The following is a 27,071-nucleotide window of genomic DNA, read 5'->3' as shown; positions in this document are numbered from 1 at the left end:
AGGTTAAAAAATTGATGTAAAAACCATCAGTATGCTGTGCTAGCTAGACTGGTGGCTGAACTGTGATAGAAAGCAAAGATACACTTAAACTGTTGGGTAGTTCTGTGTTGCATTTGGCTGTTGTACAGATAGCAGAAATGTCAGCCTTTTAATTCCTTTTTTTCCAGCTTGTAAATCAGCTTCTGAAACAAAAGTGATATCTCATGCTGTCAGGCAGCCTGTTTTTCTTCGCAGCATGTCAGCTCCTTCTGACCTGGAAATGATTGGTAATGAAGATTTGGAATTTACTAGAGCAAATCAGAGGTAAATGGCTAATGGCCAGGGTTGGGTTCCCACATGCAGCTGAATGCATTCATCAAAACAAGCTCCCTGAGTGTGTTTCTCGTCTTGCCAGTCTGTTCTATGTTCCCTGTAGGCGTCGCCACGTGACCAGCCACCGCAGCAGCTCCTTTACACTCCTGCAGTCGCTGGCCATTGAGGACAGCAGGGACAAGCCCACCTACAGTGTCCTGCTAGGGCAGCTGTTTGCTTTCATCGGCACCAACCCTGACCAAGCTGTACGTTATGTTTTGCAGGCTCCCGATGAATAGCACCTAACAGCATGAGGGGTCTTGGGGCAGTTAGCAGGAGTCAGGTGTCCTTCCTTCTTGTGCATTTCAGGTGTCCAGCAGCAGTTTTCTTTTGGCTGCACAGACAAGATGGCGGCGGGGAAACACTCGCAAGCAGGCACTGGTGCACATGCGGGAATTGCTGACAGCTGCCGTGCGAGTCGGGGGAGTGACACATCTTGTGGGTCCAGTGACAATGGTCCTTCAGGGAGGACCCAGGTTAGTTGTTTCTGTTAGTTTATACTGTCCTTTCTAGAATGGTCAGAGCCATTCCAAAGATTATTCCTGGGGCCCACACATAGGCATAGTATTTGCTAATGTTTTCCTCTAAAATATTTATATAAAAGTGGTACATGATCTTGCAAAAAACTCATCATATTAATAGAATGTAAAACTCTTGGTATTCACCATTTTCTCCTAAATTCCACTCTGTCCATTAAGAGCTCATTATAGCAACCATACATGCATAAGCAGCTGTATAATTCTTCTTGTACACATAAATGTGTTTGTGTATAAATTTTTTCAACTTAATTCAGATTATATTATCCGTGCCTTTCTATAACCACGGTTGTTTTGCTCAGTATGTCTTAGATATCTCAGGTATCTGTTTTCATATCAGTACATATAGGTCTGGTCTGCTTTATCTTTTTTTTATTTGACATAGCATCTCACTCTGTCACCAAGGCTGAAGTGCAGTGGCACAATCTCAGCTCATGGCAGCCTCCGCCTCCCGGGTTCAAGTGATTCTTGTGCTTCAACCTCCTAAGTAGCTAGGATTACAGGCACATGCCACCACACCTGGCTAATTTTTATATTTTTAGTAGAGATGGAGTTTCACCATATTGGCCAGACTGGTCTCAAACTCCTGAACTCAGGTAATCTGCCTGCCTCGGCCTCTCAAAGTACTGTGATTACAGGCATGAGCCACTGTGCCCAGCCTTTTTTTTTTTTTTTTTAACAGGTTCTCATTCTGTCACCCAGGCTGGCATGCAATGACGTGATCATGGCTCACTGCAGCCTTGACCTCCCCAGGCTCAAGCGATCCTCCCACTTCAGCCTCCCAAGTAGCTGGGACTATGGGCGCGTACCATCATGCCCAGCTAGTGTATTTATTTTTTGTAGAGACGGGGTCTTGCCATGTTGCTGAGGCTGGTCTCAAATTTCTGGGCTCAAGGGATCCTCCTGTCTCAGCCTCCCAGACTGCTGGGATTAAAGGCATGGGCCACCATACCTGGCTGCTTTAAGATTTTTAAGAGGTCATAGATATACATTATATAGATGACCTTTTCTAAAAAATTTAACTCATCCTCTACTGATGGACACATAGGTTCATTTGTCTTTATTTCTTTTGTTTTTGTTTTGTTTTTGCATTAACAACCTCGTTTTGCCTATATTTTTGTATATTTCCATGACTCTTATTACTGAACCAATTTCTAAAAATGTAATCGTAGATACTAACTCTGAAGATGGTTTTATAACTCATTTGTGAGTTGTTCTATATGAGTTTCCTATTGGGCTTCAAAGATCTTCAAGTAGAAATAGAAAATGCATTTCTCTACAAGCCCTGGACTTGAGCTGCTGGAGGTGAGGAATTCTGGCCAATAGGCAGAGAGGGTCCAGTGACTGGAGGAAAATGGGTTAATTAAGGCTGAAGTGAGTATCTTGAGAAATCTTGAGATCCTCCCACCTCAGCCTTCCAAGTAGCTGGGACTACAGGAGAGGTCAGACTATTCTTTGGAAACAAGTCCAAAATTTCAGTGGCTTAAAAGATAAAATTTTTGGGGGCACAGTGGCTCACACCTATAATCCCAGCACTTAAGGAGGCCAAGGCAGGAGGATCACTTGAGGCCAGGAGTTCAAGACCAGCCTGGGCAATATAGTGAGACCCTGTCTCTACAAAAAAGAAAAAATTAGCCGGAGTGGTGGGGCATGCCTCTGGTCCCAGCTACTGGGGAAGCTGAGGCAGGAAGATCGCTTGAGGCCAGGAGGTTGAGACTGCAGTAAGCCATGATCGCATCACCCTGCACTTCAGCCTGGGCAACAGAGCAAAACCTTATCACAAAAAAATAAAAAGAAGACAGAATTTTAGGTCTTGCTTCTGTTCGTGATGGGTTCATGCTGGCTCGTGGTAATCACAGAGGAGGAAACCACCACCTCGAGAGCTGCCAGGCTCCTTGTCAGAACTCTCGCTCATTGACCAGACTTGCCACTGTCCAGCCAACCACAGGGTGCCCAGAAAGAAACAGTGAAAAGCCCTCATGATTACCATAGCCTATTTCCAGAATTTAATTTCTCCATAAAACTGGCAACACTATTCCTTTTTCCCTCGATTATTGTCATTTGTCGGAAACTTGAAAAAAAATGTAGAAAATGCCAAAAAATAAAATGAAAATCACCTACAAGTACACCCTCTTAAGGTAACATTTGTTAACGCTTTAGTGTCTGTGTTCTAACCATAGATGTCTCCCGTAGTGTTCTTAGTGGTTCTGTAGCACTGCATTATATGCAGTGAAACTTTATATTATATGCTTGAAACTTTAACAAATTCCCTATTTTTGAACATTAGGTTAGTTTTGCTTGTTTGTTTTTGCTATTGTAAACAATACGATGTTGCATGTCTTTGTAGACAAATCCTGATAGTCTCAGTTCTAAACTAATATTAATTGGTATAGAATCAGCCCTATATTGTGTTTTTTTCATTGTGAAAGTTTTATTTTTTATCAACTAGGCTTTCATCATCTGCTAATAACTGAAGTGGGAACTCAAAAACAGACACTTAGCTAATCCATTTGAGCTTTAGTTGTCTCATTAATAAAACTGCCTTGGCTAGGCACAGTGGCTCAGGCCTGTAATCCCAGCACTTTGGGAGCCGAGGTGGGAGGATTACTTGAGCTCAGGAGTTTGAAACCAGCCTGGGCAACACGGTGAAACATCATCTCTACTAAAAGTAAAAAAAAATTAGCTGGATGTGGTGGTGTGCATCTGTGGTCCCAGCTACTTGGGAGGCAGAGGTGGGAGGATCACCTGAGCCCAAGAGATCAAGGCTGCAGTGAGCTGTGATTGTACCGCTGCACTCCAGCCCGGGTAACAGAGCAAGACCGTGTCTCTAAAAAAATAAAAAAGAAAAAGCACTTACAGTATTCAATGCTACTTAGATTATTGTAGACATGTCTGAAATAACTGGTTTCATGATCAAATATGTTTGGAAAATGTTGAATGTCCTCTGCTTGTAGAGATGCCATTCACTTTACCCTTACTGAAGGCTCTGAAAAGTCTACAGTAGTCTGTTTTAATTTCCCTAACCCAGGATTTCCCAGACTTTTCTGGAGTGTGGACCACTGTTTTGGAGGCACTCCTAAAACTTCTGTCCAGCAGTCTTACATAGTTTGGGAAACACTGAGCTGGATGTTCTCCAAGATCCCTTCAGTTCTGGATTCATCCAGAAACTCTAGAGTTTCTCAAGAGGCCTCTCCTGCTCACATGGTCACAGCCACTGTTCTTGACGTGGTTCAGGAAGCCTGAGCTTTGGTTTCTCTTTCACAGAATTGAAGAACTCACATGTGGTGGGATGGTCGAGCAGGTCCAGGAAGCCTTTGGCGAGACCATGACCTCCGTTGTGTCTTTGTGTGCTCGTTACCCTATCGCTTGTGCAAATAGCATTGGACTCTTATGTACCATACCTTATACCAGGTAAGTACGGAAAGGCCTTTTGTTGTATGTAAGTTACACTGATGTATAGTCAATTAAGTGAAAGTATTTTTAATTTTAAAAATTGGATTTTTTGCTTTCATTATCCGGAACTAGCTATAGAAAACTTTTCTCCTGAAAGACACTTAAGGTTCCTGTGTAAATTTCTTATTATTGAGTTCCTACATGACTAAATGCAGCCATTAGGATTATATTACATTGTGAAGATACAGAGGTTCAAAGAAAAATAAAAGGTCCCTAGGAAATTACTTACATATTTGGCAGGAATATTTTGCATATGCACATTTATTTCCTCTTTTGGGTCACTTAGTTACTAATTTGAAGATGTCAAGCATTCATTGAATCCCCTTAGGACAAAATATATGATTTTTTTACATCACTGCAACATTGAGTTGATTCCATCGATTTTTGCTTTGATATTGTAGATAAATAAATCAGAATTTGAAGTTCCTTGTTAATGAAGGGAATCATCGTTATAAGAAAATCATTTTGTGTTTGATTGCACATGGCAGTATCCTAAGTTGTAGGGAAGGAACTACAGCAGCATGTTTTATGCCCCTTTGAACCTCACGTAAGAGTTTCCTGAGTGTTGGTCAGTTACGTTTATCTAGTGTAATCCATGACCCTTTGTCAGGAGTGAAGAGAAGTGCCTGGTACGCAGTGGCCTTGTGCAGCTCATGGATCGACTGTGTAGCTTGAGCAGTCAGACCGAGTCCAGCTCCAGTGAGAAACAGACCAAGAAGCAGAAGGTGGCCACCATGGCCTGGGCCGCCTTCCAGGTGCTTGCCAACCGCTGTGTTGAGTGGGAAAAAGAGGAAGGTGAGATGCCGGACTCCTTTCTAGAGCTCACTGATTTCTTCTATTGGTGTGTTAGTTTATTAGGTTTTTTATGCTAAATGAGAGAGAGAAAGGCTCCGTTAAATGACATGATCAGATGGGTTAAATCAGTGGATGATTTCATGAGGGACTTTTCCTCAGTGTGGTTCTATGAAAACTTACAGCATTACGATGAGACTAAATATCCCCGTACCCTGAAGGAGTACAGTTATCCCAGGAAATTGAGAAGGTATTTTTTATTCTCTCCCTGTCAACACTGCTAACAGTTTCCAAATATATTTTTTAATTAAAAAAATTTATTAGGCCGGGCGCGGTGGCTCACGCCTGTAATCCCAGCACTTTGGGAGGCCGAGGCGGGCGGATCACAAGGTCAGGAGATCGAGACCATCCTGGCTAACACTGTGAAACCCCGTCTCTACTAAAAATGCAAAAAATTAGCCGGGCGAGGCGGCGGGCGCCTGTAGTCCCAGCTACTCGGGAGGCTGAGGCAGGAGAATGGCGTGAACCCGGGAGGCGGAGCTTGCAGTGAGCCAAGATCGCGCCACTGCACTCCAGCCTGGGCGACTAAGCGAGACTCTGTCTCAAAAAAAAAAAAAAAAAAAATTATTAGACACAAGGTCTGTCACCCAGGCTAGGGTACAGTGGTACAATCATAGCTCACTGTAACCTCGACCTCCCTGACTCCAGTGATAAGCGATCCCCCAACCGCAGCCTCCCAAGTAGGACTACAGGTGCACACTACCATGCCCAGCTAATGTTTTTTTGTTGTTGTTGTTTGTTTTTAGAGTCAGGATCTTGCTATGTTGCCCAGGTTGGTCTCAAAGTCCTGGCCTCGAGCAGTCCTTATGCCTTGGCGTTCAAAAAAACAAATACTTTCTGAAGTGGCTTTTCAGTTGCATTTTCAAGGTGATGTTTCCAAATTTTATTTTTAGTGACCAATCCAAATAAAAAGTAAACCTGGGCTAAGTGCAGTGACACATGCCTGTAGTCCCAGCCACTCAGAAGGCTGAAGTGGGAAGATTGCTTGAGCCAGGGAGGTCGAGGCTGCAGTGAGCTGTGATTGTGCCACTACACTCCCTGGGCAACAGAGCGAGACCCTGTTTCAAAAAAAAAAAGTAAATTTGAAGGATAAATTTCCCCATAAGATTCCAGGCCTGTGTATATAACTTGTTTATTTATCTGTTTATTTGTTCACGATGCATTTTAATGTCTTGAGAGTCTATTATATGCCAGGCAGAAGATAAATAAGGCATTATTCCTCTCTTTAAAAATATGGTCTGGCAGGGAACTAGACTAATAAGCAAATACTTATAGTGTAATCAGTGCTACAACTGAGGTGGATAGGAAGTGCAGTGGGAGTGTAGAGGTCCCAGAGACCAGCTGTGCTAGGGATCCAGCAAAGCTTCTCAGAGAAGGTGACATGGGAGTTACTCTTGAAGGATGGAGAAGACTTTCAAGCAGAACAAATAGTGTGTGTAGACTCAGGGATCTAAAAGAGCATGGAAAGTTCAGGAAACAACAAATACTTTTTCATAACTTCTATATGCTTGGGAGGTTCTGGAACTATGGTGAACATGGAAGAATCCAGAAAGGTCTTTTATTATGTTTGGCAAAGTATGAGTTAAAAAATCAAGATGTTTTCATCACCAGTGAAATAGTGATTCTTCACTATCAATCAAAGTATGTTCTTTGATTATATATGGATTAATCATATTCAATTTTCATGAATAGTAATGTCTACTCCCAACATGGGGTTATTTTTAAAATAACTATTATCCTTTTTATGTATAGATATTATCTAATGAGGAGACACTATTAGATGGTTCATGAAACATTAAGCAAGATAAATGGACAGGGCTCGCCACCCCCGCAGGCTCACCATGGCACCCTTAGGTTTTCACCAAGTTCTTTTTTTCTTTAACTGTGAAGGTGGCTCCACAGAGGCTGTGCACTCAGGTCTGGCCCGGCAGGTGTCCAGCCTTCTCACCAACCATCTTGCCCGAGCCACAGAGTGCTGTGGCAACCAGGCTGCTGGGAATGATGCGCTCCAGGATGTCCTTAGTCTTCTCAATGATCTCTCAAGGTATGCAAGGTCCAGCCTGGAGCTCTGGGAGAAGCTGGCTTTCCTCTTGAACGATTGGGGTTTCTTTTGGTGGTGGTTGTCTTTTCAAAATAGCTAAATTACTAGGCCATTTTGACACACCCTTGCCTCAAAAAAAAAAAAAATGGAGGATGAAGTGGTTGAAACATAGTATTTAGTTCTAAAGTTTAAGGATTATTTAGGTGAATAGCTAAATCATAAAATAATATATTATCATTTGCTTTAATACCTTACTGACAGCAGCTGCTAACCTTTCCCATAGATGCAGTTGTATTCATTAACCAAAAATCTTACCCTCATTATAGCAAGATTAAAGAGTAATAAGTCAGGGCCTGTAATTAACTCACTTTCTCATGCTGTGTCTTTAAAAGAAGATATTCTGTGCTGGTTGTATACCCCCTGTGTGAGCCATGAGGCCCATAAAATATCCACGTATGACTGACTGCATGATATTTAGCTTTCTTGGAATGTAGCAGTTTTAGCTGTGGCAGATCCTAGAACACTGAAGGCTGTACAACACTGTGTGATAGCTTTGGTCTTGAGGCACTCATTAAGAAAGAATAAATAACATAAATTCCAAAGAGAACTATTTACAAGTTAATCTCTGTTTCCAGATCCAGTCATTCTCCCTGGCAATCATTTATTATAGAATGCTTCTCCCCTCTCCCATAACCTGGTTTACCAGGATCCAAGCCCCCATTCTATCTGTAACCTCAAGATGGTAGATAAGCTTCTGTAACTCATGGAAAATTCAGTCTTCACTCTGAAGGCTCCTGTGTATACATGTTAAATAAATTTGTGTGTCTTTTTTCCTATTTAAAAAAATGAAAGAATAGATGACAAACTGAAAAGCTCTTAGTTTGAGTTTGTAAGTCTCAGTGCTCCATGAATCACTCTGAATTTAGGATTTCAAGTAAGCATCAGAGACCAGAAAATATTCAAAAATCTTTCTTTTTAAGTATTAGTGTTGTTTGATTTCATCAAATTTTCCAAAATTCTTAATTCTTCACAGAAGCATAGTGCCAAATTCATGTCTTCCTCATGAAATCAAATTTCATTAGTTTGTTTCATTCAGAGAACTCTTGCTTCTGAATGTCTGTAGATCAACATTTCTAGCACTGTTTAGCTTTTCTTCCTTTTTTCCCAGGAGCCACATAGGTAAAGCCATCCTGAGCCAGCCAGCTTGTGTGTCCAAACTCCTCTCCCTGCTGCTTGACCAACGCCCGTCTCCAAAGCTGGTCCTTATTATTCTCCAGCTGTGCCGGGCGGCGCTGCCTCTGATGAGCGTAGAAGACTGTGGAAACGTGGAGCTCCCACCCTGGAGCTACTCTGTCCCCTCCTTAAACAGTGAGCAGGAGGATCCCAGCGACCCAGCTTCCAAGATCGCCTCCTTGCTCTTAGCAAAGCTGGCAGATTACGTGGTTCCAGGTGAGAAGCTCCTCAACAGGAGAGTAGCATGGCAGTGCAGCCTTTCTGGGCCCAGTCAGGTCCCCACTTGCATCTGTGCTTCCTGTGATGAAAGACTGAGTGACAGAGAAGGGAGTGGGGACAGAGGAATAGAGAAGGGGGAAGAGAGATTCCAAATCCCAAACCATTATTTTTCATTTTAGCAGAGCCGCCAAAACACCACTGCAGTTTTCCTGAACGAGCTTTGTTTTTTACTTAAAGGATGTCAGACAGTTCTTTCTCCAACCGCTTCTGAACCTGACACCACATTGACAAAAACCAGTCCCAAGAATTCCTTGAAAGGAGATAAAGATCCTGGAGAAGAGAGTGAGGCTGTGGATGGCAAGCTCTCGATATTTATCCACAAGCGGGAAGACCAGTCATCCCATGAAGTCCTTCAGCCGTTGCTAAGGTGACCGTAATGATTGTGATAGCTACACGTCCTCAAGCACCACCCATGTCACAGGCACTGTGCTAAGTAAGCCCTGTACATGTATCGACTGCCTCGGCCCTCTTTACACCCCTTTCAGGTAGACACTGTCACTGTGATTCCTGTGGTGACACAGAAAGAAACTGAGGCAGAACTGAAATGCAGATGTAGTCCTCTCTGACCACAAAACCCAAGCTCTGAACCACAACTTGGTGCTGTCTCTCTAAACACAGCTGAGAGCTAAAGCCATGTGGACAATGTATTATTGTCTATGGGAAGTCTCCAGTGTGACTTGGGCTTTGAGGAGGAATAATGCAGTTTGATTTTTAGTTATTGGCATCCTTCAGCTGTCGGTAAATTTAGGTAAACTCCAACTCATTGACTGTGATTTGGAGAAACAAGAGACACTTTTCTAAAACTTTAATTGGTTGAAATATGAAATGGTATGATTACTCAAGCAGGAAGTAAAAATATAATCATTGCCCAAATACTGCAAACCTGCAGGGCTTTGTTAGTGGGATCCAGGGCAACAGGAAGGCTTGCCACATAGCACAAGGGAATTCAGAGCAGGTATTTATGTCTCAGATGGAAGAGGCCTCTCTTTACTTAAATGCTCTGACGATGTTGTCATCCTCATAATTGAATCTGCTGTCTGCCATTATGGCAACTGAAAATATTAATGGGACCATGGTATAAACTAAGCAGGATTATGGCAGGTCAGGGCTTACATGAGGAAATCTCCAGGAAACTTTCCTGGACATTGCAATGCATCATAGTACAAATCTGGTGAAAAATTTTTTTTGGAGAGCCAAGTTCAGGAGGCGGGGGAAGCTGAACTGTTAGAAAGGAAGATCCAGTCATTTGCCAAGGGATCACATTTATGGTGTCGTTAAAGTTCCCTCTCCTTGGGGTTTAGATGATGTCCTCAGGCCCTGCCTTTGTTCTGGGTTCATGTCAGTTTTTCATTTTGTGCATTATTTTCATCTGGATTTCTAGATTTACTTACAACTCTAAAAACGCTGTTGTTTTGGGCCCTAAAGTGCTATAATTAAGCAGTAATAAATGATTTCCTTTTTGAAAAATTGAGTCTTACTGTGGATTTTAAAAGCTAGTGTTAGAGGGCCAGGCATGGTGGCTCATGCCTATAATCCTAGTGCTTTAGGAGTCCAAGGCAGGAGGATGGCTTGAGCCCAGGAGCTCGAGACCAGCCTGGGCAACATAGCGAGATCCCGTCTCTTCAAAATATACAAAAATTAGCCAAACATAGTGGTGTCAACCTGTGGTCCCAGCCATTTGGGAGACTAAGGTGGGAGAATCACCTGAACCTAGGGAGGTCGAGGCTGCAGTGAGCTGTGATCACGCCACTGCACTCCAGCCTGGGTGACAGAGCAATACCCTGTCTCAAAAAAGAAAAAAAAAAGCTCATGTTAGTGTATAATAGGGCCTCACCATGACTGGGTGGCCCCATGACATGCAGCCCACTTTTGGCAGTGCCTGTAAGGTGTGCTCTGCTCTCTGCCTGCCTTTTTTTAGTAGTTCAGAAGGACGACCTTTCCGACTTGGTACTGGCGCCAACATGGAGAAAGTTGTGAAGATGGATCGAGACATGACCAAGGTAACCTCATGAGGTTAAACCGATTAAACCCGAAATTGTAGAGTATTTGTCATGCTTTAGATTTTCAGAACAAATTAAGAAAAGAAAAATTAGTTCAAGTTCCAACGAAGAGGCAACGTGAGAAATTGAAGTCAGTGCCTTAATTGAGGCCATTTTAGTCAAAATCAGTTTGTCAAAATCAGAACTTTTAGTTTTGACCTAGAAATTTTTTCTTAGCTCTTTTAAGAAAGTTTAATAGTTTAAAGTTGAAAATAGTTTAATAGCCTAAAAATAGTTTGAGATAGGTGAGATAGTTGAAAATAGGTGAAAGGTTGCTAAGAAAATAACAGATAATAAGAATTACAAATACCTTATTAAAAATATAAAAATATGCCCAGGCTCACACATAATCAAAGGAAAGGAATAAAAACAATAGTAATACATCATTTTCCATCTGTCAGACAAGTAAAGTCAAGAAAAATTAATAATAGCCTTTATTGTCAAGGTGAGGGTAAATAAAGTCTCAAGTGTCCAGGGAGAAACACAGGGTGTTCTTCACAGTTTTGTTTGAAAAAACAAAATAGGCCAGGTGCTTTGGCTCACACCTGTAATCCCAGCACTTTGAGACACCAAGGCAGGTGGATCACCTGAGGTCAGGAGTTCAAGACCAGGCTGGCCAACATGGCAAAACCCTGTCTCTACTAAAAAATACAAAAATTAGCCAGGCATGGTGGCAGGCACCTGTAATTCCAGCTACTTGGGAGGCTGAGGCAGGAGAATCGCTTGAACCCGGGAGGCGGAGGTTGCAGTGAGCCAAGATCACACCATTGCACTCTAGCCTGGGCGACAGAGCAAAACTCAGTCTCAAACAAAACAAAAACAAAAAATAAGATCCACGTACTCATAAACAGGGGATTGGTTAAGAAATTATTACAGTCATATAATGAAATGCTGTGCAACTATGAAAAACAATGAGATAGATCTCCATGTATTGATATGGAAGAGTCTCTGTGATATACTGATAACTGATAAAAGCAAAATGAAAAGCAGCCTGCATGTCGGGGCCCTCTGATAGGTATGCCAGAATTTGCACGGAAGTGATCTAGATGACTAACCATTATCTCAGCCTGAATGAGGTCTGGGATGTCTATGGAAATTTTACTCTCTACATATAATATTTTATGTTTGAATTTAAAAAAAAATGAGCGTGGATGGCTTTGGTAATTGAGGGGAAATAGACTTGAAAAATATAGTGCTGGGAAGAATGAAATGAATCTTCTCAGCGTCTTCAACCTCACCCCTAGGGTGGCTGTTGTGAAGTGATTACAGAAGAGGCTGCAGCCGCCCTGCGGAAAGCCACCAAGTGGGCACAGTCGGGCCTCATCGTCAGCATTGGGCCACCTGTAGAGTCTATCAACCCAGAGGCTGTGAGTGGACTATCCACAGGTGACAAAAAGAAAACCGCCCAAACTTCCATTTGCCGAGAGAGGAACTCGGAGCTTGCGAGGTAAACCTTCCACAGGTAGAAGCTATCCACACTCATCTCAGGTTTACTTTGTAATGGGTTTGTTTTTCGTATTTTAATTTTCTACCATCCTCTTAACTTCTTGGAAATGAGGCCTCCGTCTGCTGTAGTAGTTGCACTCAAGGTACAGCCTGGAGTACTTCAGAGAGTAATGACTATCCAGGTAGATCTGAGGTTGTCATGAAAGAATAGAGGGATGGTCCTGGCTGAGGGGACATTTATAGCCAGAGGATTCTTTTGAGTAGTATTAAAAAACTCTGGTCTTGCTACCTTTATTTCTTGCAAATGGTACATCTCCACTGCGCCAACTGAACACACACACACGCTTCTTTCTAGGAGCAGAAGCAGCAGTTAAGTGTTACCTCTGTGAAGTTGGTTCGAGGTGTTTTGTGCTTGAAAGCCAGGAATAGTTGCAATGCAGTGTCTTTCCCTGATCCTCATGGCTTATAAATAAAGTTCGAGGTCCATTGTTCGAGGTCCATTGTTTGAGGCAGTTCTTCAGATACCACAAGGAATATGACACAGTGATTTCTTCCTAATGATAATGCAGCTTCTTGTTTTCTCAGTCAATGGAATCCACTTTTTCTTATGTAAATAGAAAAGGTTTCTCTCTGATGGTAACCCTGAAAGCCACTTCCCTGCTGTCTTAATCATCACTGGGCACTGACACTTTTTCCTGTTGACACTTGCAGGACTGATCCCGTGCGTCCCTTCATCAGTGGGCACGTGGCAAACAGCATGGCTGCAGAAGTGATCGCCTTGCTACATAGCTTGCTCATGGCACCCGAATCAAATGCTGCTCAAATATGGACCACAACAGCAGAGAAGGTTAGCACAGTGTTGCTACTCAACTGAGAAAGTAAGAAGTAAGCTAATTAGAGTTAGAATCATACCCAGCAAGGGACATTTTAGTCCATATTCGTCAGATATACCTGTTAACTGACTTTCCCCTGGAATTTGCCTTGCTGTAGTAGTTTCAACCCTGTTAACCTATATCTCCTGTCACTGCCAGTTCTCATTTTGCAGAAGATAGGACAGTATTCCCCGGGAAAGAGTGACAGGCCTTGTTTCTCTTCTTCTTGCTTATGTTAGATTGGTACTGACATTAGGAGATCATGCAGCACTGGTTTATTGGATTTAAGCGTACTCGCTAAGTCCAAGGAGGCCTCTGTGTGATTTACACTGCCTGAGTGCCCTATTAGTAAGTGATTCATCATTACAAACAGTATCCCAGTTGCCTGAAACTACAGATCTGTAATCAATTCCCGCTTTCCACAGCTGCTCTTCAAGTGAACCCCTTATGACATGTCCTGAAGGTAATTGAGTGTTGACAAGTGGACAGTATGCTGGGATGGTTTTCCTTCAGATAAATGATTGTTTCATTTTAGAGGTTTTAGTGACATGATGTTTTATTCTCCCAGTTGTGTATTTCCAGTTTTGTCCAGTTACATAGACAAATATGGGCAAATGTCATTGGCCATACCTGATAGCTTTTTGGTCCCTCACATGTCCAGAGTTCTTTCAATACATGGGACCCAGGCCCTGTTGTAGACACTTTGTCACCCTTGGCATCAAAACAACCAAAGCTTTAACTCCTAGTGCACGGGCTGCTTTTATATTTAGGTTCTGTCTCGAGCACTGATGTACATTCCACAATTGGGGAAATACGCAGAAAGCATTCTGGAAAATGGCAGCAGCAGTGGCAGGAAACTTGCCAAACTTCAGAGAATTGCCCGCCAGGCTGTTGCTGCACTGTGTGCACTTGGAGGCTTCAAAGAGACAATCAAGATAGGATCCGAGGTTCAGGTACCAACCACCATTTTCCCCAAATCATTGCTTCTCCCATATATATAAGCATCCATTGGTTAGCTGATCATCTGTAAGACAAGTATTATCCAACCAGCTGGACAAAAAAACCTGTTTCTTCAGGTTAAATAAGGAATCTGAGAAACTCTTGAATTCAAATCCACACTGTGCCACACATCATTCAGATATTAATGCAATACTATCTTAGGTTAACTGCAATACTTGTGTCCTGTAGTGTGATCAGTATCAGTCTTAGAATTGATGATGGAATTAGAATGGAAGGAAAAGAGTGTCTTCTTGCAAAAATTTATTTACCGTTAAAGAGCAGTAACAAGTTTTTTGTTTGCTTTGAGACAGAGTCTTGTTCTATTCCCCAGGCTGGAGTGCAGTGGTGCAATCTCAGCTCGCTGCAACCTCTGCCTCCCAGGTTCAAATGATTCTCCTGCCTCAGCCTCCCAAGTAGCTGGGATTACAGGCACCCACCACCTTGCCCGGCTAGTTTTTGTATTTTTAAGAGATGGGGTTTCACCATGCTGGCCAGGCTGGTCTCGAACTCCTGACTTCAAGTGATCCGCCTGCCTCAACCTCCCAAAGTGCTGGGATTACAGGCATGAGCCACCGCACCTGGCCTAGCAGTAATGAGTTTCTGTTTGAGAGGACAGCACATTGTGATCACCTTGCAGTTAGGTTTTAGGGCCTATAATAAGTCATGTCTAGGGATTGATATCTGCTACGCTGGTAGTATAAACTACTGTAACGCCAACAATGGCAACTATAAATTTACTCTTTCCTCTTGTGTCATAACACAGCTGCCCACACATCAGAGCTGGTTGGTAGTGCTAATCTATCTCTGTCTCCAGGTTTTAGGTAGAGGAATCTCAGGAAGCATTGGAGTAGTGGCTTCTATCAATGAACAGGAAGGTATAGCTACAGTCAGATTCCCACCCATAGACTGTAGAAAGACTTCGCAAGCATCAGACACATTGACTATTCCATTGTCTAGACTTTGTGTTCCAAGATCAGAGGTAAGGTGATTTTTAAATGCTTCGTAAAATATCTGCCAATGGTAACTGTACTGTAATGAGTCTATGCACATGCTCAGTGCAGAAGCACAAATGCTTGGTTGTCTTAAATTGTACTTGCGATGTATGTTTATATATTGGTTATAGTTATTTAATAGTAATGCTTATGTGAAAATTTTCATCTAGATGACCAAATTCATTTCTTTGTTCGTTAGGGCTATTCTACAGTGTATTTTTAATTGTTTTGATGTGTTTTGCATTTTTCTGTATGGTGATTTTATTTTTTTAACTGAAAATTTAAGAACTCCAGATAATAATAACACCCTCATTTCTTATAAACTAACTACTTGAATTTAACTTTTTGCCATGCCCCCCACCGCCATCAGGCATTGCCTCTTCATAAACTGTCCATTACTGAGAAGGTAGTACAGGCAGTCCAGTCCATGTTGCTTCCTCAGGAGGGAAGTCTCTCTATTCACACCTCACTTCCTGCAACAGGAGATGGGTCAGCTCCTGTGATGGCAGTCGTTCGGCTCCTTGCTGAAATAAGGACAAGGTGAGTACCCTTCCCATGTTGCTTGATGTGCTGATGTGGTGCAAGCTGACAGAAGAAGGGATCCTTGGTGGGCCCCACCACTCCCAACTTAATGAGTCCACAGCTTGAAGCTCACACTAAACTGAGCAACAGTAACCATTCTTTTACAGTTTTTTCCACAGTTCGTTGCATTCCTTAATTTCTGCAATTTTTGTTGCATTCCCCCATGTCTACACTTCAAAATAAAGTTTAGCTGTTCACCTAAGAAAATAAACATACAAATGAAATGTGATGTATGAAACACATATATAAGGCCCCACTGATTTGCTTTGTTAAATAGAACTTTGTTCCAACACAGGAATAACTCTACTACCTTGAGGCAGGAGAATCGCTTGAACCCAGGAGGTGGAGGTTGCAGTGAGCTGAGAGTGCACCACTGCACTCCAGACTGGGCAACAAGAGCAAAACTGCATCTCAAATAAATAATTAAATAAATAAAATGATTCAGGCCACATTGATACATATCTGGCCTATCACTTTCCAAACTGAAGATGGGAAACCTAGGATATGCACACAGGGGTTGGTGTTGGTCTTTTCCTGCAAATACATTTATTTAGCATTAAATAGCAATAACAAGTGTCTCTTTTTGACAGTGGAACTTCTTTTTTTTTTTTTTTTCGACACAGAGTCTCGCTGTGTCACCCAGGTTGGAGTGCAGTGGCATGATCTCGGCTCACTGCAACCTCTGCCTCCCTGGTTCAAGCGATTCTCCTGCCTCAGCCTCCTGAGTAGCTGGAATTACAGGCGGGTGCCACCACCCCTGGCTAATTTTTATATTTTTAGTAGGGATGGGGTTTCGCCATGTTGACCAGGCTGGTCTCAAACTCCTGACCTCTGGTGATCCACCTGCATTGGCCTCCCAAATTGCTGGGATTACAGGCGTGAGCCACTGTGCCTGGCCAACAATGGAACTTCTTAGAAACTTCTAGTATGTATTTTGCATCAGGTGAGAGCGATCACCATACAGATTTTCCCAGTTTTTGAATCCCTCTTGCTTCCCTAGGGCACAGTTAGGAAAAGCTTTTAAGAGACAGTGCTGATTTCTCACCCAGCACTTTGTGTCTCCATTTAGTGGCGATGGCAACCATTTTTCTCTTTTCCAATTCTTCATGCAGTGTCAGCAGTTACTATGTGGCAAAAGAGAAGTTATTTATATATTTCCAAGACAGTCCAGCTCAGAAAAAAAGCAAGAAGAGTTGGGAGTTTGAACCTTGTAAACTGGGGGACAAAATTGATTGAAATGTTTTTCACAGTTGACTTTTTTAGACAATGAACACTGATGACTTTGAAATATTGTAAATCTTTTAACATTAAGAGCATGCCTGGTCATGGCCCAGCTTTTAGAAGACAGCTTATTTTGTGAAGAATTCATACAACAATGTCCAGCAGCTGTTGAAGTTCTTAACCTGGTAGCCCAGGAATGCAGTGCTGGTAAGTACCTGAACTTTCTTTACCACCCTGTTTTATTGAATTTTCTCAGCACTTTTGCAATTTGATAATGGCATGTTAAGTGTTTTTATACACACACGTCAAAACAGCTGAGCTGTAAGGACAACACCTGTCACAACTCACATGCATCACAGACCTAGAAATGTAAATAAAATGCTTTAATCTATACCAGTTAGGAAATCAGCATTTTTCAGTTTAGCTTTAAGACCATCTCAGAGTGTTTTCTTTTCTTCATTCCTATTGATTTGTTGCCTTTATTTACCTATTAGAACTATAATATTTAGGAGCTGTCCTTAGGCCTGGCGTGTACATTTTGACTGTTGTCATTGGCTACACTTGAATTCCCAGTCAAGAGTTTGCACTAACATCTATCCTGGCATGTGGGTGTGTGTCTGTGTGTGTATGGAAAAGTCTAAACAAACAGCAAAACTGAGAGACTAGTATCATGAACCTTTAGGATTCCATTATCCAGTTTCAACAGTTGTCAACTCATAACTGATCCTATTTTATCTGTGCTGCAACCCCTGGAATTATTTTTAATCCTAGATATTATTTTATTCATAAATATTTTAGCATATGTCTCTGAAAAATAAAGAATCTTAAATAACTACCACACCATTATCACCTACCTACATTATTAACAGTAATTTTAAAATATTATTAAGTATCTAAGCTGGGCATGGCAGCACGTGCCTGTAATCCCAGCTACTTGGGAAGCTGAGGCAGGAGGATTGCTTGAGCCCAGGAGTTTGAGTGCAGCCTGGGCAACATCGTGAGACCCTGTCTCTAAAAATATGTGTATATACATATCTAGTCAGTGTTTAACTTCCTAATTTTCCCATAACGATCATTCTTGTTTTTACATTTATTTATTTGAATGGGGATCCAAATAAAGTTTACAAATTGTTACTTTGTTGCTGTGTCTTTTTAATCTATCTTAAAATATAGATTCCTCTTAGTCTTTGCTTTTTTTGTTTTGTTTTTTTCTGCCTTACAATTTGTTTGTGGAAGGTTTCCTAGTCTGAATTTTGATGACTGTATCCCTGTGGTATCATTTACTATGTTCATTTACCCTTCTGTTTCCTGTAAATTGGTAGTTGGCCTGGTTAAATGAAAATTTACCCTTTGTCCCCAAGGATATAACTGGACCCTAAGTGAAATTGTTCACAATTCAATTAGCATTCCTTCAATGCTCTAATGCTAACATTTTCACAAACTTCATGTTAGAAATGGACAGCTTTAAACTCCGTTAGTGTTTGTAGGTTCATCCTCTTTTTTTTTTTTTTGGTCATTTAAAAAATCTGTATTACTTTTTCTCATGCCATTTATTTTGTCAGTAACTCTCTAATATCTTTTCTGTTTGTAATTTTTGTTACTCTTTCACATTGTGGTCATTTCTGTTGTTTTCTTTTTATTTTTAAATTTGTCTATATCTGTTTTACTTCTCACATCTCTTTCTTTTGATAAGGGTAGTGCCTTGGATTCAGCAGAAGCTCCAGCTGGGAGATCCAGGAACCATTAATAAACCTCAGAGAGATCCTAAGAATAGAGAACAAGAACAGAAGCAAGGGGTGTGCTAGGCTTCAAGGGTGAAATTACTTGTGACTTCGTTTTGTACTCTTAGTAGGTCCTTAGTTCACTGCCTCTGACTTTTTTTATATTGTTGGCTTAGATTGCATTCAAAGACATATTTTGACTGATTATAGCAGCATATAACATGCTGAATTAATCATTTGATTTTCTATGATACTGTTTCTGGGTATCCTCTTTTATATATTTTATAGAATAAAGAGGTCTTAATTGTGAAATTTACATTGATTCTGAATGCACAGGGTAGGATTTGTAATAATTTAGAGCAGTGGTCTCACGTGGTTTTGATCATAGTCCACCTAACCTGTTTTTCCTAGCGGAAAACCACTTTGCGGTAACAAAGAGTTGCAAAGAAATGTGTGGGAAGTGCTTGTTAATTACTACAAAAAAGACTATGAGCTTATGCACATTGATTTGTATTCTAAATAGTATCCTATGTAAAGTTGAAGAAGCCTTGGGCCAGGCGCGGTGGTTCACGCCTGTAATCCCAGCACTTTGGGAGGCCGAGGCGGGTGGATCACGAGGTCAGGAGATCGAGACCATCCTGGCTAACACGGTGAAACCCCATCTCCACTAAAAATACAAAAAATTAGCCGGGCGTGGTGGTGGGCGCCTGTAGTCCCAGCTACTCGGGAGACTGAGGCAGGAGAATGGCATGAACCTGGGAGGCGGAGCTTGCAGTGAGCCGAGATCCCGCCACTGCACTCCAGCCTGGGTGACAGAGCAAGATTCCATCTCAAAAAAAAAAAAGAAAAAAAAGAATCCTTAATAACTCACTTATTAGGTTACCAGGAATGGTTCTGACATTTAAAGTAAATAGCAAAGTTTACTGACTCCAGTATCAGTGATAAAAACCAGAGGGAAAAACCTACATTCTGGGTTACTTTGCAGAACAGTGGTAGATTCTTAGGCCTACAAGGGAAGCATAGACTACGCTCAGGAGAAAAACTGTTTAATAAACAAGATTCAAGGTGAGGGGTAGGTAGAGGAGAGAGAGTTACTTGATTTCATTTTTTAAAGTATTAAAATTTTTATTTTATATATGAAAATGTCATGAAATTTATCAGCGATAATGTATTGATACTCAAATTTTTAAAATTTTTAAATTTTAAAATATTTTAATCAACTTCCATTATTTTTCCTCTTCTGGGATGAATTAAGTGGCAAACTTGGCCATTCTAATATTTACTCACTGATAGCTAAATTTTATAGCATCTCTATCTAAAGAAGACAGTACCAGATTCCATTTGGTCTAGGGAGATAGCACTACAAAACTTTTTTCCTTGAAAAAATATTCCTGAAGGACGGGTGTGGTGGCTCACGCCTGTAATCCCAGCACTTTAGGAGGCCGAGGCGGGCAATTCGAGAATAGCCTGGCCAACATGGTGAAGCCCTGTCTCTACTAAGAATACACAAATTAGCCAGGCGTGGTGGGGTGTTCCTGTAATCCCAGCTACTCGGGAGGCTGAGGCACGAGAATCGCTTGAACCCGGGAGTTGGAGATTGCCATGAGCCGAGATCGTGCCACTGCACTCCAGCCTGGGCGACAGAGGAAGACTCTGTCTAAAAGAAAGAAAGAAAGAGAGAGAGAGAGAGAGAAAGAAAGAAAGAAAAATATATTCCTGATACATTAACTAGATCCCTTGGTTGAAATCACAGAGGAAGCCGATTTTTGAGCCTGAGGAAAAGGCACATAGAAACCAAAAAAGTTCTCAACATTATTTTACCCCCTTGCAGAAGCTAGAATCTCCCAGTTTCAGCTGTTTCCTCTTCTCCCAGCTTCCTAATGTACTTATTCCCTGAGCCAGATATTCTCCAACTTTGGAAGTTCCTCGGAACTCCCAGGAAGCATGATTACAAAGTCAGAATTTTAAGTACAGGGTGGTCCCAGATGGCAGGCTACAGGGACCATCAGACCTCACTGGAAGAAACAGGGCTCCAAGTTTTGCCCTGACCCTCCTTTACCTACCCTTCTCCTGAGCTTTCCTGGATTCTACACTGAGCAATCCCTCTGCTGAGATCCAGGCTTAGCAGCTACTTCTTTAAAAATATCCCCCTCCCCAGCCTCATGAATGCACCAAATTGATAACCAAAGTCATTCCTTACTCTGGAATCAGCTCTCCTTCCCGATTTCCCTGCTTTACTTAATATTCAGACTAATTTTGTTTTTGTTTTTGTTTTTGTTTTTTGAGACAGGGTTTTGCTTTGTCGCCCGGGCTGGAGTGCAGTGTTGCAATCAAGGCTCGCTGCAGCCACAACCTGGGCTCAGGCAATCCTCTTGCTTCAACCTCCTAAGTAGCTGGGACCACAGGTACACACCACCATGCCCGGCTAATTTTTTTGTTTTGTTTTTTAAAGGCAGTCTCACTCTGTTGCCCAGGTTGGAGTACAGTGGCACGATCTTAGCTCACTACAACCTCTGTCTCCCAGGTTCAGGTGATTCTCCTGCCTCAGCCTACTGAGTAGCTGGGATTACAGGTACCCGCCACCACACCTGGATAATTTTTGTATTTTTAGTAGAGATGGGGTTTTACCATGTTGGACAGACTGTTCCCAAACTCCTGACCTCAAGCGATCTGCCCAGACCTCAAGTGATCTGTCCAGACCTCAAGTGATCAGCCTGCCAAAGTGCTGGGATTACAGGTGCAAGCCACTGCACCCAGCGTAATTTTTTTAATTATTAGAAAAATGAGGGCCAGGCGCTGTGGCTCACACCTGTAATTTCAGCACTTTGGGAGGCCGAGGTGGGTGGATTACCTGAGGTCATGGGTTCCAGACCAGCCTGTACAACGTGGTGAAACCCCGTCTCTACTAAAAATACAAAAATTAGGCCGGGCGCGGGAGCTCAAACTTGTAATCCCAGCACTTTGGGAGGCCAAGGTGGTGGATCACAAGGTCAGGAGTTCGAGACCACCTGGCCAAGATGGTGAAACCCCATCTCTACTGAAAATACAGAAATTAGCCAGGTGTGGTGGTGCACGCCTATAGTCCCAGCTACTCAGGAGGCTGAGGCAGAAGAATCACTTGAACCCGGGAGGCAGAGGTTGCAGTGAGCCGAGATCACACCACTGCACTCCAGCCTGGGTGACACAGTGAGACTACGTCTCAAAAAAAAAGAAAAAAAAAAATTAGCCGGGCATGGGGGTGAGTGCCTGTAATCCCAGCTACTCAGGAGGCTGAGGCAGAAGAATCGCTTGAACCCAGGAGGCAGAGGTTGTAGTGAGCTGAGATCATGCCATTGCACTCCAGCCTGGTCGATAGAGCGAGACTCCATCTCAAAAAAAAAAAAAAAGAAAAAGAAAAACGAGATGGGGTCTCCCTATGTTGCCTCTGGGCTCAAGTGATCTTCCCTCTTTAGCCTCCCGAAGTGCTAAGATTACAGGCATGAGATACCGTGCCAGGTTAGTTTTGATGCCCAGATACTGAGTCAAGTATAATGCCTCTTCTTTGTCCCTTCACATCCAATCACTTGCCATATCCAGTTCTTCCTTTAAAATACTCCTGAGGCTGGGCACAGTGGCTCACACCTGTAATCCCAGCACTTTGGGAGGCCAAGGCGGGTGGAATGCTTGAGCCCAAAAGTTTGAGACCAGCCTGGGCAAAATGGGAGAAACTCTGTATCTACAAAAAAGCCAGGCATGGTGGTGGATACTTGTAGTCCCAGCTACTCGGGAGACTGAGGTAGGAAGATCACCTGAGTCCAGGAAGTCAGCACTGCAGTGAGCTGTGATTGCACCACTGCCCTCCAGCCTGAGAGAGAGAGTGAGACCCTGTCTCAATAAAATAAAATAAAATAAAGTGCTCCTGAAATTTATCCCTTTCCTGCCCATTTTCACTACCAACCCTTTAAAACAGGTGCTTTTTTTTTTTAATTGTAATTTTTATAGCCTGGGCAACATAGCAAGGCCTTGTCTCTACAAAAAATACAAAAAATTAACCAGGTGTGGTGGCTCACACCTGTGGTCCTACCTGCTTGGGAGGCTGAGGTGGGAGGACCACTTGAGCCTGGGAAGCAGAGGTTTCAGTGAGCCGAGATCACGCCACTGCATTCCAGCCTGGGCAACAGAGCGAGAGACCTTGTCTCAAAAAAACAAAAATTTGTAGAGACGGGTTCTCACTATGTCTCCCAGGCTGGTCTCAAAGTCCTGGGCTCAAGCAGTCCTGCCTCAGCCTCTAGAAGTGCTGGAATTATAGGCATGCACCATCATGCAGGGCCAAGGCAGGTGCTTCTTATCTCTTATTTATTTATTTATTTGTTTGTTTGTTTTTGTTTTTGTTTTTTTATTTAGAGACAGAGTCTTGGTCTGTCACCCAGGCTGGAATGCAGTGGCGTGATCTTAGCTCACTGCAACCTCTGCCTCCTGGCTTCAAGCAATTCTCATGCTTCACCCTCCCGAGTAGCTGGGATTACAAGCATGTGCCACCACGCCTGGCTAATTTTTGTATTTTTTGTAGACATGATGGTTTGCTATGTTGGCCAGGCTGGTTTTAAACTTTTGGCCTCAAGTGATCTGTCTGCCTCAGCCTCCCAAAGTGCTGGGATTACAGGCGTGAGCCACCACACCCGGCTTTCTAAGACCTAACTTCATGATATTTTCATTAAGCCTTTCTGGATGCTTGAATGAAGTCACTGCTCATTCACCTGTGCCTCTGCTTGTACCTTGTATTACATAATCACATACTGCAGCCTTGCACTGTGCTCTTTACCATGTGTGTGTGCCTGTGTGTGGTGTGCGTGTGTGCGCACCTTATTTTCCCTCCATAGTAGGAGCTTTGGCTCATTTATCTTTGTATTCTCCAACACCTTGCAGTGTGCCTTGCTCATAGCAGGTGCTCCATAGATACTAGATTTTTAAAGATTAATTTAGATGATAAGGATAATAGTCTTCATTTATTAGATGATGAGAATAATAACACATTTATTGAATGCCTGTGCCAGGGACTTAGCCACAGGCTTTACTTATTTCATCACGTCTTCACAACAGCCCTGTGATACACAGGTGCTGTTGTTACCCAGTATTGCAAGTGAGATGATAAATACTGAGTACTGAGGCCAGGTTCTGAATCCAGGAGTTGGACTGCACCAGAGGCTAAGCACTTGCCCTCATTGTTGTGCTGCTGAGCTACGTATGGAAGACAAAGATGTCTCGGGGCATTTGTTCTTTTGTAAGAATTTCAGGCCAGGCGTGGCGGCTCGTGCCTGTAATCCCAGCACTTTGGGAGGCCAAGGCAGGTGGATCACCTGAGGTCAGGAGTTTGAGACCAGCCTGGCCAACATGGTGAAACCCTGTCTCTACTAAAAATACAAAAATTAACCAGGTATGGTGGCACGTGCCTGTAATCCCAGCTACTCGGGAGGCCGAGGCAGGAGAATCTCTTGAACCCAGGAGGGGAGGTTGCAGGGAGCCAGGATTGCACCACTGCACTCCAGCCTGGGCAACAGAATGAGACTCTGTCTCAAAAAAAAAAAGATAGAATTTCATTGAGCTCTGTAAGTGCATTTTATTGTTTTGATGCTGCTCCAAAAGAGTCAGCATACTCTTGGGAGTAGCAGGAACTGTTTTCACAGATTCAACATGTACCTTCTACAGGAGAGCGACTTGCAGTTGTGGAGGTACAGTGTGAACGGCTGAGGATGCTGTACCGGGACTGTGCTCGGCCCCCACCGCCTCCTTTGCAGGCTGACCGGAGACAGGTGAGCCCTCTGTGGTGCTTTGCACCTCCTGCAGCCACCACACACATCATTGAGTAAGGCCAGCAGCAAGTTAAGGATATTTAGAATAAGTGTTTGCAAAGCTGTTTGGAGGTGCGTTCTTTTGCGGTGACATGCCCTCCTTTGCGGTGCCATGCTTTCATCTTTGACTATCAAAGCAAATTAAGCTGACATTCTGAATATTGGAAAATTATAGCAGGGGAACAAAACTTAGTAATTTATAAATAGCTTCTTTGTGTTGTCAATAATAAAACGAAAGCTTTTTTTTTTTAAGTTTAGAGATACAGTCCCTTTCATAATAGAGAATATGAGTGAGTAATTAAAAAACAAAAGTGGGCTGGGCATGGTGGCTCATGCCTGTACTCCCAACATTTTGAGAGGCCGAGGTGGGCAGATCACATGAGGCTGGAAGTTTGAGACCAGCCTGGCCAACATGCTGAAACCCCATCTCTACTAAAAATACTAAAATTAGCTGAGCGTGGTGGTGCACATTGGTAATCCCAGCTACTTGGGAGGCTGAGGCAGGACAATCGCTTGAACCCGGGAGGTAGAGGTTGCAGTAAGCCGAGATTGTGCCACTGTACTCCAGCCTGGGGGACATAGCAAGACTCTGTCTTCAAAAAAAAAAAAAGAGGGGCAAAATGTTAAAAAATAGATACATCTGTTAATGTTCTTAGCAGCATTATTCACAATAGCCAAAAAGTGGAAACTGCAAATATCCATCAATTGATGAATAAATAAACAAAATATGCTATAGCCATGTAATGGAATATCATTTGTTTATAAAAAGGAATGAGGTTTTGATATATGCTACAACATGAATGAACTTGAAATTACACTAAGTGAAAGAAGCCAGACACAAAAGACCATCTTTGTAAGTCCATCTATATGGACTTTGTAAGTCCATCTTATGTAAGTCCATCTATATGAAATGTCTAGTACAGGTAAATCCATAGATATAGAAAATAGATTAGTGATTGCCAGGGGCTGGGGGCAAAGGAGAGTTAAGGGAAGAGAGGAACAGGGATTGACTACTAAAGTGTATGGAATTTCCTTCAGTAGGGACAAAATTGTTCTAAAATTAGGTCACGATAATAGTTGCACAATTCTGTGAATATACTAAAAACCATTGACTTACCCCATAAATGTATACACCTACCAGGTACCCATAAATATTAAAAATCAAAACAAAACATTGACTTATACACTTCAAATGGGTGAATTGTGTGTTACATGAATTCGTTTTTTTGGTTTTTTGTTTTTTTTAAATGGAGTCTCGCTCTGTCCCTGAGGCTGGAGTGCAGTGGCCTGATCTCAGCTCACTGCAACCCGACGTCCCGGGTTCAACCGATTCTCCTGCCTCAGCCTCCCGAGTAACTGGGATTCTGCAGCCTGGGCGACAGAATGAGACTCTGTCTCAAAAAATAAAAATAAAATAAAAAAATAAAAAATAAAAAAAGATGCTTTTATCTGATAGAGAAGCTTGAGATTTTTATGGTTAGAATGATTAAAAATAAAACTGAAAGCAAGACAACTAACCTTTAAAAAAAGAAAAAGGAAGTGTCACTATGGTACCCCTGCTTAGCTTTGAGCTGAATATTAAGTCATGCATTTATAAATTGAACTAAAATTTGTTCTGTAACTACATGGGGACTATAAGAGGATAGGGACCAGACCTTGGAATTGATGATAATGGAAGATAAATAGTGTCTTAAAAGGGTAGTAAAAATTTTATTTGGAAAAAAGATACGCTTTTTAAAAAATATATGTGCCTGGCGGGGCATGGTGGCTCACGCCTATAATCCTAGCACTTTGGAAGGCCAAGACAGATAGATAGCTTGAGCCCAGGAGTTTGAGATCAGTCTGGGCAATATAGCAAGACCCCATCTTTACAAAGAAATACAAAAATTAGCTGAGTGTGGTGATGCACACCTGTAGTCCCAGCTACTGGGGAGGCTGAAGCAAGAGGATCACTTGAGCCCAGGAGCTTGAGGCTGCATCTAGCTGTGATTGCACCACTGCACTCCAGCCTGGGTGATGGGAGTGAGACTCTGTCTCTAAATAAATAAATGTGTGTGTGTGTGTGTGTGTGTGTGCGCGCCTATATTTTAATTCTATCAGATAAAATTTTTTTCTTCTTTGAGAAAATAAAGGGATTGGTGTTTGCAGTTCTACTGAATATGGGTTTTTCCCCTCAATGCAGCCCAAAGAGATTACTTGGAGCCCCTCACGAGTGTTTCCGCCTGTTCGAGCCTGCATGTTCTCATCTCACCTTACCTCAGTCACCTTCCTGGCTGACCCCAGTGCTGGGGGAGGCCTGCCCCGGGGCACTTTTATCTATGCCACATCACCACTGCCAGTTCAGGTGAGACATCACATGACACACTGTCTTTTGCATTTTCAAATTTGAAAGAGAAAGCAGGTCTCAGGCCCGGGTTTAGCCCTCTGATTGCTTCTCTCTTCTGGCATCTCTTCAGGCCCCGTCTTTTTACTGGGAAATTGAAATCGTTTCCTATGGAGATACTGATGATGACACCGGGCCCATAGTTTCCTTTGGCTTCACTACAGAAGCAGAGAAGCGAGATGGGGCTTGGACTAATCCAGTGGGCACTTGTCTTTTCCATAAGTAAGTAAAAGAAGTAGCTCA

General features: G+C 42.5%; 1 protein-coding gene across 8 annotated transcripts in view; it reads left to right on the top strand.

The window, feature by feature from the left end:
* Positions 1 to 27,071, top strand: part of HECTD4 (HECT domain E3 ubiquitin protein ligase 4) — a 228,744-nt gene that overhangs the window by 142,114 nt on the left and 59,559 nt on the right. For 6 of the 8 annotated variants that reach the window (XM_028829925.2, XM_028829923.2, XM_028829924.2 and 3 more), the window contains exons 30-47: positions 168 to 303; positions 416 to 557; positions 661 to 827; positions 4,152 to 4,298; positions 4,951 to 5,135; positions 7,083 to 7,236; positions 8,402 to 8,682; positions 8,923 to 9,112; positions 10,664 to 10,745; positions 12,029 to 12,231; positions 12,942 to 13,077; positions 13,873 to 14,055; positions 14,916 to 15,080; positions 15,464 to 15,633; positions 16,988 to 17,103; positions 24,303 to 24,406; positions 26,628 to 26,789; positions 26,902 to 27,050. In XM_028829925.2, the coding sequence (XP_028685758.1) occupies positions 168 to 303; positions 416 to 557; positions 661 to 827; positions 4,152 to 4,298; positions 4,951 to 5,135; positions 7,083 to 7,236; positions 8,402 to 8,682; positions 8,923 to 9,112; positions 10,664 to 10,745; positions 12,029 to 12,231; positions 12,942 to 13,077; positions 13,873 to 14,055; positions 14,916 to 15,080; positions 15,464 to 15,633; positions 16,988 to 17,103; positions 24,303 to 24,406; positions 26,628 to 26,789; positions 26,902 to 27,050 (2,872 nt within the window). Of the gene's footprint in view, positions 1 to 167; positions 304 to 394; positions 558 to 660; positions 828 to 4,151; positions 4,299 to 4,950; positions 5,136 to 7,082; positions 7,237 to 8,401; positions 8,683 to 8,922; positions 9,113 to 10,663; positions 10,746 to 12,028; positions 12,232 to 12,941; positions 13,078 to 13,872; positions 14,056 to 14,915; positions 15,081 to 15,463; positions 15,634 to 16,987; positions 17,104 to 24,302; positions 24,407 to 26,627; positions 26,790 to 26,901; positions 27,051 to 27,071 lie in introns of all 8 variants that reach the window. The other 2 variants (XM_077955094.1, XM_077955092.1) reach the window with 1 other exon arrangement.

Source organism: Macaca mulatta, chromosome 11 (assembly GCF_049350105.2).
Source record: "Macaca mulatta isolate MMU2019108-1 chromosome 11, T2T-MMU8v2.0, whole genome shotgun sequence".
Lineage (NCBI taxonomy): Eukaryota > Metazoa > Chordata > Mammalia > Primates > Cercopithecidae > Macaca > Macaca mulatta.
The sequence above is the reverse complement of the archived record's forward strand: the minus strand, read 5'-3'. Positions and strand labels throughout refer to the sequence as shown.